At 42.4% G+C, this 12,781-nt stretch overlaps 1 protein-coding gene across 6 annotated transcripts in view; it reads left to right on the top strand.

The window, feature by feature from the left end:
• The first annotated feature begins 367 nt into the window (after window positions 1-367).
• Window positions 368-12,781, top strand: part of APLP2 (amyloid beta precursor like protein 2) — a 65,448-nt gene continuing 53,034 nt past the window's right edge. For all 6 annotated transcript variants that reach the window (XM_087828438.1, XM_087828437.1, XM_087828436.1 and 3 more), the window contains exon 1: window positions 368-555. In XM_087828438.1, the coding sequence (XP_087684564.1) occupies window positions 370-555 (186 nt within the window). In that variant the 5' untranslated portion in view covers window positions 368-369. The remainder of the gene's footprint in view (window positions 556-12,781) is intronic.

The raw sequence follows: 12,781 nt of genomic DNA, 5'->3' as shown, positions 1-12,781 counted from the left end.
GCAGGGGCGGGGGCGCGGGGCGTGACCGGCGCTGCGCCGCCGGATAACCCCGGGGGTGTGGGCGGTCGCGGGGAGCTCGGACCGGGCGGGGCGCCACCCCACGCGCACCTCCGCGCACAACCCCCGCGCTGCACGGCGAGGGTCGGGGCGGGGGCGGGGCCGTCGGGCGGGGGCGGGGCCTGGCGCGCAGCCGGCGCGGGCGGGAGGGGCGGGCCCCGCTGTTCCCTGATTGGCCCTGGGGCGACCAAGAGGCGGGGTCTCTGGGAGGGTCTACCGGCGGGCATTGGGCGGCGGAGAAGCAGGGCGTGGCCTTATGAAGTCAGTTCCGGTTTGTGTAAAACCCCCGGGGCGGCGGCGGACGGGCTTCAGATGCTTCTGGGTCGCGGTGTGAGAGGTGCTGGCTCTGAGCGTGTGAGCGTCAGGCCGAGCGCGAGAGCGACCCGGCGAGGGATGGCGGGCACCGGGAACGCGGCGGCCGCGGCCACGGGCAGGCTCTTGGTCCTGCTGCTGCTCGGGCTCACGGCGCCCGCCGCGGCGCTGGCCGGCTACATCGAGGTGGGCAGCGGACGAGCGCCCGAGCGCAGCCTTTTCCACCCGCCTTGGAGCGCGGCCTGCGGGCGGGCGGGCTGGGGGCGAGCGCGCGGGGGGAGGCGGTGGTCGGCGCTGCGGCGGGGCCGGCGCCCCCTCCCCCGCCCTGCTTGGCGCAGTGCTTAGCGCTGGAGGTCGGGCAGCCTCGGCCGCCGCAGAGGCCAAATGAAAGGCATCGGGGCTGCGGGGGGCGGCGGACCGCCTCGGCCGCCCCAGCCCGCATCCCGCCCGCGGCCCCGCCGCTTCTGTGGGGGACCCTGCGCGGTCCAGACGCCCGCCGCGCCCTCCCCCGGGACGGCGCGAGTCTCGGCCCGCAGCTCGGGACCTCGGGGACGGTGGTGGGCTTTCCCTCCGGGAAGTGGCTTTGCATCCTTTGTTGGCGAGGTGGGCTCGGTTGCGGGGTGCAGCCGCCCGGCGCGCCCCGTGGAAGTGCGGAGGGGCCGGGCGAGCGCGCTCCTGCCCCCGCTCCGGGCGATCGCCGCGCCGGCCCCGGGTCCGAGGGGAGCTGTGCGGCGGGGCTGTCGGCCCGCGTCCGCTAGAGAGGAAAGCCCCTCTCTGGGCGCCGCGTCGCTCCCCGTTAAGAGTGGGTCCCCGCGAGTAGGGAAGGTGGAAAACTCTCTTTTGTCATCCCCCCTGTTATGGGGTCGGGATGCCGGTCGTTCTGCGTTGATGCCCGCGAGCGTTTCGTGCTGCGCGGCGGCGCGGCCTGGACTCGGGGCGACCGGCTGCGGTGGGGCGCGGGGTCGGGGGCCTGCGGCGCGTTGGACGCGGCTCCGCGGAAACCCGCGGGGCGCGGGGACCCGGCTGTGTTCTCACCCGCCTCCTGAAACGCGCTCGGCTGTGGGCCCCGACGCGCGTTTCTGGTGGGGTCGTTTATATGCCTCTTCCCCGCTCACTATTTTATAAAAAAGTACAGTTGCTTTCAGCGTATTTAGCTGATGTCATGACCTAGGCATCGAGAGAACTTTCTAACCGAAACCGCAGGTGTTTTCGCGGTGTTTTGCTATTTCCACGGGTGTAATAAATCTAATCAGGAACAAACTTTTTTCAGATGGAATGGTTTACAACGTTTGTGTTTGTTCTTCTTAAAGCTTTTAGGGGAAAAAATGATTCTTTAGGGGGCGAAAAGGGGAGTTAAGTTTTAAGTAGAAATAGTTTCTGTAAATGTGCTTTTGGAAGACGGTTCTTGTCGCTTCCACGCAGTGGATGGTGAGGTGTGTGCCCGGTCCCCGAGGCGCTGCCGCCTGGAGGCGAGTCCGCGCAGGGCCCGCAGGGGGAAGGAGCGTGTGTGGAGTGAGGAATTCGGGGCTCACGGAAGCCACTGTCCCCGCTCCGGCCTCGCCTCCCGGGGCTGAGCCGCGGGGGCGCGGGGTGAGTTCAGGGAGGGAGTCCCGGTTGTAAGGGGCGCCCGCCTTCCAGCCGAAGCAGGGTGCTAACGCTGCTGCGCCGGCGGAGAGGGGACCCCTGGCAGTCCCAGAGCCTGCTGGGGTTCAGGTTTGGTTGTCACCCACGGCCTTGTTCAGTGGGAAAGCCTGGTAGGAATTAGACGTTTCCCTGAACCGCTTTCTGAATGCTGTTTTATGGCAGCTCCTGTTCTCCAGAACTATATTTTGCCCACACTAAACTATTTTCCGGATTTTTTTTTTTTCTTTTGTCAAGCAGGCAGAATTTTACTCATGTGTGTATATTTTGATTTATGTGTTGTCAGGCCAAGGATTGCCTAAGCCTTGATGTAGATGAGAATGGCCTAGACGTGGATGTCGTTGGGAAGGTCCTTATTGAGATTAGCCAAAGGGATTGCAGCCAAATCCCCGATCAGGTTGCTTGGCACAGAATTATTAATTGGAGAATCTTTAGTGTTGGTTGGTGTTGACTGAATGAATCTCTTACACCTGTTTAAAAAGAAAAAAACACTTCTGTCCTCGGGGTCACTTCCTCTTTTAAATCCAGGACAAATTCTGTTGTGTGCAAGCTCCCATTTGGGGTTCTCAAATGGTGCTTGCGCTGGAACTCTGCACGGTGTGAGGTGGACATTGAGGCTTAGAGAGCCAGAACTTGAATTCTTTCTGCCACATTTAAAAAGTAAGTGGGCCATTTGATAGCCAATTTTCAGGAAAGTCAAACTCAAAGTATGACACCTGCAGCAGAAGGTGAAGAGGGCTTTGTGTTGGTATATTTCTGAGTGGTGGTATAGCAAATATCTGACTGTGACTTGGAGATAGGAGTATCAGTCCTTATTTTATCATAACTGTGTTAAAAATCTTTTGATTTCCTCCTTTCACAGGGAATTTGTTTCGTGATCTAAACCTGTCTGCCCTGTAGTGTAGCCACATGTGGCTCCTCAGCTTGCAGTTGGGCACAGTGTGATTGAGGAATGAAATTTCCACTGTATTTCATTTGAATTTATTTACTTTTACATTTAAAGACTGATACTCAAACCGGTGATTGGAAAACTTTTAACTATGTTTGAAACAGCTTGGTTATGTGGATCTACTTCTTAAACTGTACATTTTATGAAATATAAATGCAGATCAGATATTTCCTATGAAAACAGCATCTGCCTGGAGATGCACTGTAATTGTAAAATGTACACCAGATTTTGAAGACTTAGTATGAAAATAAAATATTTCATTGATTTTTACATTGATTACATTGAAATGATAATATTTTAGACGTTGGCAAAGTAAAATATATTAAAATTAGTTTCACTGTTTCTTTTCATTTTTAATGTGGCTGCCAGAAAATACTACATCTGGGCCTCACATATTTCTACCAGATTGCTAATTTAATGTCTTGGTTGAGGTTGGTCCTACATGTGTTGTTATTAGCACAATTTAAAATATATTGCTATTTTTCCCTCCAATAAACTCTTGCTTGAAGTTGGTCCAGTGTGATCTTGTGTTTTCATAGGAAAATTTTGAACGTTATTTTTTCTCTGTTGTTTTTCCCCCATTACATTTATTTAGAAGTAATTTCAAGCTTACATAGAATTGCACAAACAACTCTCACACCCTTCACCCACATTCACCAGTTAACATTTTCCCTACTTAGCATTGGCTTTATCATTCATTCTGTTTGCATTTTTTGCTGAACTATTTGAGATTAAATTGTGTATAACAAGCCCCTTTACCTCTGAAAACTACAGTGCATATTTCCTAGGAACCAAGGACATTGTCTTACATAACCTTAGAACAGTTATCAACTTAATGAAATTTAATGTTGATACAATGCTTTAATCAAATCAAATGCTGTCTGTATTCCAGTTTGTCACTTGACCCAATAATATTTTTATAGCATTTGAAAACATGGTTATTTTTAAAGCTAAAGAGTGTTAGAATTCTTAGCAGTAGTATGTGAAGGGTTATTAACTTTTTCCAAATACAAAAATCGGATTTTTAAACTTATCTGATATTGTTGACTTTGGACAATTGAAACTTTAAAACCTTTTCAAGATTCTTATATAATTTATCCTTCCTGAATTCCCAGGCTTTTGCATTTTCCTCTTAAGATAACAGAATAAATATTATATAGGTAGTGCTGTTCACTGTAAAAATAAATACGTGTAAACATAAGCAATGAAAAATAATCTGAAATCCTGTTAGGGAAACCTTATGGTAAACATTTTGGTGGTGCATGTCCTGCTGGATGTGCCAGGTACATACATGTTATATGAGTGGCATTATAATGCATATTGAAGCTGCTACCTAACAGCTATTGTTTTGAATTGCCCTAAAATGAACAGTTGAAAGATAAAAAGTGTGATAAAAAGTAGGGAATAAACATTTGTGCTGTTATGGCAGTCTCTATGGAGGGAGCACCTTGAGAGAATTTGAAATGTCCCACAATCCATTGTTCATGAGCTTTTATTTGTTTGTTTATTTTTGTTGTTAATCCTCATTTGAGGATATTTTTTCCATTGATTTTTAGAGAGTGGAAGGGAGAGGGGAGCGAGAGGGACTGACGGACACTGATTGGTTGCCTCCTGCAGCTCCCTGACCATGGCCTGGAACCAACCTGCAACCCTTTGGTGAGCCACACTGGCTAGGGCTGTTTTTAAAAAATGAGAAAAACTAGATTACTCTACCGCTTACATATATTTAATGTAGTGTATCTGAGATGGAAGGCGAACCATGGAGGCGCATTCAAAGAGAAATGATTTCCAGTCCTCTGTATCAAGTATAACTAATAATTAATTTTGCTAAGAGAAGTTTTCTTACATAAGTACCATGAAGTCTTTTTGAATGAAATCTTTTTAAACAACTGTTACCTATTTTTAAAATAGGAGTTTTCATTTGTTATCCACACTGCCAGTGTTAGATGTTAAACAGTACAGCAGTAAAAAGAAACAATGCACAGTGCTTCTTACTCTACTAAAGACGCTTGCCTGTGGTTTCTGGGCCCCACCCCCAGGGATTCTCACTGAGTGCATTTGGGATTCTCATTTTCAGATGCTTCCTAGGTGATTCTTCTGTGCAAGTAGAGAAACAAAACAAAACTCCAGCAAGCAGTGCATTTGGGTGCACTGTCTTCTGTAAGGTCCTGGACAGTCTGGTGAAGTAGGTATTCTCTCCACCTAAAAAGGGAGCCAGTAGAGGGCAGGGGTTATGGTCCTGCACCCGGCCAGGGTATGAATCTGTTTGTCCTATTCTCAGTCTGTTGCTCGCTCTTTCCTCTACATCAGGATGTTTCATAATGTTTCCCTTTTGGTTTGCAGATTTCTTTTTATGCATGTCTACCTTTCTTTCCCAGTACCAAAAAACCTGATAGGAGTATTTCCTTTGATAGAAACTAATTTCATAGAAACCGCTATGTATCATGAATCAATATATACCAAACTTTTAACAGTGGTTATCTTTGAAAGATGTAATTACAGGGGACCTTGTGTTTTATAGTTTCTATGACTTTTAAAAAAACTTTTAAGGCCCGTTTTTCACTTTTTAAATCCTTACCACCTGAGGATATGTTTATTGATTTGAGAGTGAGAAACATTGGTTGCCTCCCAATATGCACCCCAACCCAGGATTGAACCCAAAACCTAGGTATGTGCTGTGACTGGGAATCGAACCTGCAACCATTTTAGTTCCTGGGACAATGGTCCAACCAACTGAGCCACCCAGCTGGGGCAAACTTTTAATGCTTTTTAACATTATACAGGTTCTTTTTTAAAAATAATAAGCTTGTTTCATCTTTGTATTCTGCAAAAAATTTTAAGAAAATATGACCCCCCTCTGGGGAGTCTTATAAAACTCTCTGTATGGGGATTATTTGGAAGAAAAAATGTTTATGGGTACCAGATTTACAATCACTGGCCTAAGTGATAGACAAAACATTGGGAAGTTGCTTCAGTAACCAATATGACTGAGATAAGATTGTGGTCTAGAGAAAAGATAATCGGCATTTGGAGTAGGGCGCTCGTAGGGTTGGATAGTTGAGAGCTCAGCACAACCTTTCCTTTCTGCCTTCTCAGCCTAAAGCCCCGGTTGCAATGTGGCTTTAGTTCCAGAGGACATGCTCTGATGTGCTAGCGTTCAGGGTAAGAAGAGACTGTCTCTTCTTGTATGTCTCTTTTTAAGAGTGACGAAACTTTTCTCAAATCTGCAAAAAAGTTTATTGGACATAATTGTACCAGATGCTTCTAGCCAAACCAGAGGTTCGGAATGGGGCCTCTGTGATCAACTTAGACTTCAGGTCTGTTCTGTTGGAAAAAGGCTATGGATGTTGGGTAGATAACAACCCAGTGCCTACTACATGGGCATTCTCCATTTGGGAGGTTATATAGCTGGCTAGCTGGAAAGAAAAAGACCTAATTTATTCTTACCAGAAGTATCTGTGAATTAAAAGTTTGCTGGGGAAAATGAGACATTGGCGGGAGCTCTCAGCGCAGTTACTAGGATCTTGGCACTTCATTTTGAGGGATATTACCATCTGGAATAAAATCGCTGGGATGGCGAAGTTATGATAAATTAGACATGAAACATGGGTGAACTCTAAGGGAGATATTTAGCCTCGAGAAGAAGAAAATAGGGAATTTAGTGGTGGTGGTAAAGAACGTAAGTATTTTTGATATTTTATACTTTGTTTCTGGAAGGCTAATGGATGACTTGCTTAGGCTGAAGCAGAATTTTTACCTGGAGAAGTGAGCCGATAAAAGAGTGTAGGACCTTTTATTTTACTCCCTTTAATTATGAATATTTCCAACATAATGTAGTAAATATATAAAAGATACTCATATATTTACCACCCCATTTTGTTAAATTTTAACACTTCCATATTTGCCTTAGCCTTTCTTTTTGAAAGAACTAAAGTGTTATAGATACAGAAATAAAGCTTTACGATAGAAAGGCATTTAAACTTTTCCAAATCCCATTAACCTTCCTTTCCAGAGGTAACCCTCATCTTGAGTTGGGAATTGAGCATTCCCATTCAAGTTTGCATGCTGAGAAAGACCCCTGCCATCTCTGTGGATTCCAAAGAAACTTGCTCTGGCTCTTAGAGTTATAACAAATACTAGTTTATTAGTGTACTGTTCATTGTTTGACAGTGTTTTGTGATGATTTTGGAAGATAAGATGGCTGAGGTACTTGAAGTAAAGGTCGTGCCATACTCCTGAATGCTGCAAGCATACAGAGCACTATTTCTAGCCTTTGCCACCCGACATTAGAATCCCCTGGGTATTTTTGAGTTTTTAAGATTTAAAAGTACACAAAAGAATAAAATTTATGGCTCAGTGTGTTTTCATAAAACAGGTATTTGTGCAAATACCTCCAAGGTCAAGAAATAGAACAGGCCCCCCTTCTGTTCCCCAGGAACGGTTACCCCTGACTTTTATTGTGTGTAATTACTTCTTGCTTTTCTTATAGTTTTACTGCCTAAGCATTCATTCCTTAACTCTGTATTTTAGTTTTTCCTGTTCTCCAGTTTTATGTAAATAAAATCCTCCAGTATGTAGTATTCTCAAGTGTCTGGCCTCTTTCACTAAACATGTTTTTGAGAGTCTGTATTGTTGAGTATAGCTGTGGTTCATTTGCTCCATTGCTGTATAGTACTCCATTGTGTATGAAGAAACCACAATTTGTTCTGGTGTTGATGGACATTTGGGATGTTTCCAGTTTGAGGGTATTGAGATAATGCTGTTCTCTCTGTGGCTTGCCTTTTCACTCTCTCAGTGATGTCTTTTGAAGAAGTTCTTGATTTTAATGTCTAATTTGCCAGTTTTCTTTTCAAATTGTTTTTTTAAAGTTATTTAAAATTACAGTAGGCGAATTTTATGTCCTATTTGAGAAGTCTTTTCCTACTCTGAGGATATACAGTTATTCTCATGTGTTGTAGATTAGAAGCCTTTTGTTTTTTGCCTGTTGTATTTGGAGCTACAGTTTACCTGGAACTGATTCTTGTTTAGTTATGAAGCATTAGTCTTTTTATGTTTCTTGTGCGTATGGATATCTAGCACATACCATATGGCTACCCAGCTTGCACCATTTATTGTCAAGGTCATTCTTTCCCTTCTGTTTCCCATGACACCCTTGTTGTTAATACCTCTGTATCTCTGTTTCTGGACTGTCCTAATCCATTGGTTTCTTGTCTACTCTGGTAACAAGTTTACACTATCTTAATGACTGTTCTTTATAATAAGGTTTTATACCTTCTACAGCAAGCCCTTGGTTATCTTCAGTAATGTCTCGACAATTCCTTAACCCCTGTCTTTCCATATACATTTGCCACATTAAACCCAAAGCAACAGCCTGTTTAAGTTTTGATTGGGATCGCATTGAGTCTGTAGTTCAATTGCGGGAAGTTGACATTTTTCTAATATTAAGTCTTCCAGTTAAAAAACATGGCCTGTACCATTATTTACGACTTCTCTAATCACCTTCTGGTGTTAGATTCATTCATAGATACTTAATGTTGTAAAATGGCACCTTTAAAATTTTTTTTGTTTTTGTTTTGTTGTGGCTGTAGAAATGCAGTTGATATTTTCACCTTCATCTTGTATCCAGGAGGTTTGCTAAAATTGTGTACTAATTTTAATAATTTATCTGTAATTTTGAAATTTTCTGAATATATTTTGTGAATTGTGACCATTTTATTTCTTTCTTTCCAATCCTTGTAGCTTTTCTTTCTTTTTCTTGCTTTACTGCACTGGCTGGGACTGTAGTAAAATGTTTTAAGAGAAGTGGTATTAGCTAGTGTCTGTGTCTAGCTCCTGATCTCAGGGAAACTATATTGGCTAAAGGTTTGTTAATTTAGAATTTTAAAGAGCCAGCTGTTTTACTGATCTTTTCTATTTTGTCTATTTTTGCTCTGATCTCAACTATTTCCTTTTTTTGTCTACTTTGTGTTTTGTTTGTTCTTTCTCTATTTTAGCTGTAGAGTTAGATTGCTTATTTGGCATTCTTCTTGTTTCTTGGAGTAGACTTGTATAGTCTGCTTCTTAGAAATGCTTTTTTGCTGCGTCCCATAAATTTTGAGAAGTTGTGGTTTCATTTTCATTTGTTTCAAGGTAGGTTTTTATTTCCTTTTTGACCCATTAACTGTTTAGTAGCATGTGGTTTGGTCTCCATGTATTTGTTTTTTTCAGGTTTCTTCTTTTAGTTGATTTCTAGTTTCATGCCATTGTGGTCGGAAAAGATGCTTGACATGATTTCAACCTTAAATTATTGAGGCTTGTTTTATGCCTTATATGTGATCTATCCTGAAGAATGTTTCATGTGTACTTGAAGAAAATATGTATTTCTGCGGTTTTTTGACAAAATGGTCTAAAAGTGCCTATTGGCTTGGGCTGGTCTAATGAGACATTTACGGCCATTATTTTCTTAATAATTTTCCATCTAGATGATCTATCCATGGATGTGCATGAGGTATTAAAATCTCCTACTATCATTGTAGTACTGTGGATTTCTCCCATTAAGGCTATTGATAATTGCTTTACATATTCAGGTGCGTCTATGTTGGGTGTGTAGATATTTATGATTGTTATATCTTCTTGCATGGACCGCTTTGTTATTATGGAATGTCTCTGTCCTTCTTTACATTTCTTTGTTTTAAAGTCTGTTTTGTCTGATACGTCTTTTCTATTTGCATGGATTATCTTTTCCCATCCCTTCACTTTCAGTTTGTTAGGTGTCTTTCTATTTGAAGTGAGTCTCTTGTAAGCAGAATATAAATAGGTCATGTTCTTAAGTCCATTCAGCCACCCTATGTCTCTATTGGAGCTATTTAATCCATTTACTTTTAAAGTAATTATTGATAAATGTCTACTTACTGCCATTTTGTTAATTGTCTAGGTCATTTTTATAGTTGTCCTCTGTTCCTTTCTTCTCTTGATTTCTTCCCTTGTGGTTTGGTTTTCTTTGATTTTTTTGGGGGGGGGTTCTCTTTGTACATTGTTAGGTTTTGGGTTTGTGGTGTGTATATTGTTCTATATCCATATCAGTCTGTTTTAAGATGATAGGTGTTGATGTTTGAATGTATTCTGTAAGGACTACATTTTTGCTCCCCACTCCATGCTTTATGTTTTAGATGTCATTTTAGATCTTTTTGTGTTGTGTATCTCCTGTTGTAGTTTGAATTGAGTTTGATACTTTGTTCTTTCAACCTTCATGGTAGTTTTTTAAATGCCTCATTTGCTGTATTTATTAAATATTTGTCTTTACCTGTGAGATTTGTTTTTCATATTTTCTTATGGTTATCGCCTTTTTTTTCCTACTTAAAGAAGAGCCTTTAACATTTCTTGTAAATCTTGTTTAAAAGTGATGAAATCCTTTAGTTTTTGCTTATGTGGGAAACTATCTCTCCTCAATTCTGAATGGTAACTTTGCTGGGTTAATTATTGTAGATTGTACGTTCCTTTATTTCAGTACTTTAAAGATGTTCTGACCTGTAAAGTTGCTGCTGAGAAATCAGCTGATAGCCTTATGGGGTTTCTTTTTTTCGTAACTCAGTTTTTCTCTTGCCTCTTTCAAGATTGTCTCTTTTATCTTCAACTATTGTCATTTTAAATGCAGTATGTCTTGTGTGGGTATCTTTGGATTCAACTTGTTTGGAACTCTGTGCTTCCTGGATTTCAGGTTTTTTTCTTTCCTAGGTTAGGAAAGTTTTCAGCCATTATTTATTTAAATAAAATTTCTGTTTCTCTCTTCTCCTGGGATCTTTATAATGCAAATATTTGAGTGCTTGATGTTATCCCAGATGTTCCTTAAACTATCCTCAATTTTTAAAATTCTTTTTTCTTTTTGCTGTTCTTATTGGTTGATTTCCATTAGTACGTCTTCCAGGTCACTATTCCATTCTTCTGTATTAGCTCATCTGATGTTGATTCCTCTAATGTGTTTTTCATATCAATTATTATATTCTTCAGGTCTGTTTAGTTTTATTTATTTATTTATTTTTAGGTTACTTAGTTTTTTATTATACTTTCTAACTCTTAGTTGAAGTTCTGAGTTCCTGTATTCCACTGCCTAGTATCATGAGCATTCTTATGACCATTTCTAGGAATTCTTTATTAAGCAAATTATTTATCTCCATTTCTTTACGGTTTTATTCTGGGGATTTTTCTTGTTTCTTTATTTGGGAGAGATTCTTCTATTTTTTCATTTTGTTTGACTGCCTATTTTGTTATACGAATTAGACAAAATAGCTATTCTCCAAATCTTGAAAAAGTAGCCTTATGTAGGCTCTGTGTGCCAAGTAGTTTCGGCAGGCCAGGAGGAGCTGGCCTAAGGTGTCAGGGCCACTGGCCTACTGAGCAGGAGCAGCTCTGGCTGGGGCGGTCAGGTGTAATAATGCCCTCTTTATCCTACTTGCTCTGTTGGACCTGAAATGGGCTTGGGCCATGTGTACTGCAGTGACTCGCAGGCAGGCCAGAGCACCTTGACACAGCCCCCACTCACCTCATGGAGGTGAAGGTGGATGAAAATCACCCTTAACCCTGGCATGTTCCCACATCTCCGGAGAGCTCCTGCGGCTCCTCCATTTTCTCTGTACAGTCCCTCTCTTGTACAGAAAGGGATCTTGTGTAGAAGTGACCTCTGTGTAGGTGTTTTGTGCCTGATAGTTTTGGGAAGCCAGTTTTGGGAAGCCTGCAGCACTGTTTTCCAGGCTGGGGTGGCTCCCAGCAGGGAGCCCAGGACCCTGTTGTTCCTGCTTGTTTCCTTTGTTTGGAGCCAAAAGGCTCCAGGTAGTGTAGCTGGGAACGCCCTGCATTTGATCTTGCAGGTAGATCAGAGCACCCAAGTAGAGCTTCTGCCAACCCTAAGTGGAGGGGACATAAACAGTGGCGCCAGAGCCACAAGCAGCTCCTATAGTTTACCTCCTTCTCTAGTCGATCTCTTTCTCTTATTTGTTGTTCAGAAGCTGTTCATTCAGCCTTCAGTTTGTCTCGGGAGTAATTGCTCCCTATATTCATATATATTTGAGTTTGCTCAGGGGAAGGGACGAGCAGCATCTGCCTGTGTGCCACCATCTTGGACCTCCTAATAGTCTTTTCAAATAATCAGCTTTGGGTTTTGTCGATCCTTCCTATTGTATGTTTATTTTACATTTTATTACTTTCTGTACATTATTTCCTTCTTTCTACTATTCATAGGATTAATTGTTCTTTCTCTAACAATTTGAGATGACTGCTGAATTAAATTTTTTTCAGCCTTCTTTTCTGATATATTTATGCAAAGCTAAAAATTTTATTCTGAATGGGCCTTGAGCTGCAGTTCACAAGTTTTTCAAGCCTTCTATTAATTAATTTTAAAAATTGAGTTATAATTGACATAGAACATTTTGTAAATTTAAGGTGTACAGTGTGTCAACATAAGAAAAGTCCAAACCAGTAAGAATTTTAATGAGTTTATTTGAGCCAAACTGACAATTGCTGAGAAGCAAAATTTCAATGGGTTGAGAAAATGCTCTAGAGAATGGCAGTTTTGCACCGTATTTTATGCATTACAATCAAAGGGGGAGGCATAAGGAGGGTTGCATGAAATTCGTTGGTGATAGATGAGGGAGGCGGGAGAAAGCAAAGTGGGGAAATTGCTGGGATCGAGAAAGAGTAAAAGGAAGAGACAGATACTTGTTTTACATAGGTGGTTACAGGGCAGTGAACAGTGGACGTTTATAGCACAGAGAGACGGTCTGTGGGGAACAAGATAGCGGTGAGGGGTCCTGTGGTCTATGCTCTGCTGGGAGACTGTGCGGAGGGGCC

The sequence above is a fragment of the Miniopterus natalensis genome, chromosome 20, assembly GCF_054644295.1.
Source record: "Miniopterus natalensis isolate mMinNat1 chromosome 20, mMinNat1.hap1, whole genome shotgun sequence".
Taxonomy (NCBI): Eukaryota; Metazoa; Chordata; class Mammalia; order Chiroptera; family Miniopteridae; genus Miniopterus; species Miniopterus natalensis.
This window is presented reverse-complemented; position numbering and strand designations above follow the sequence as displayed.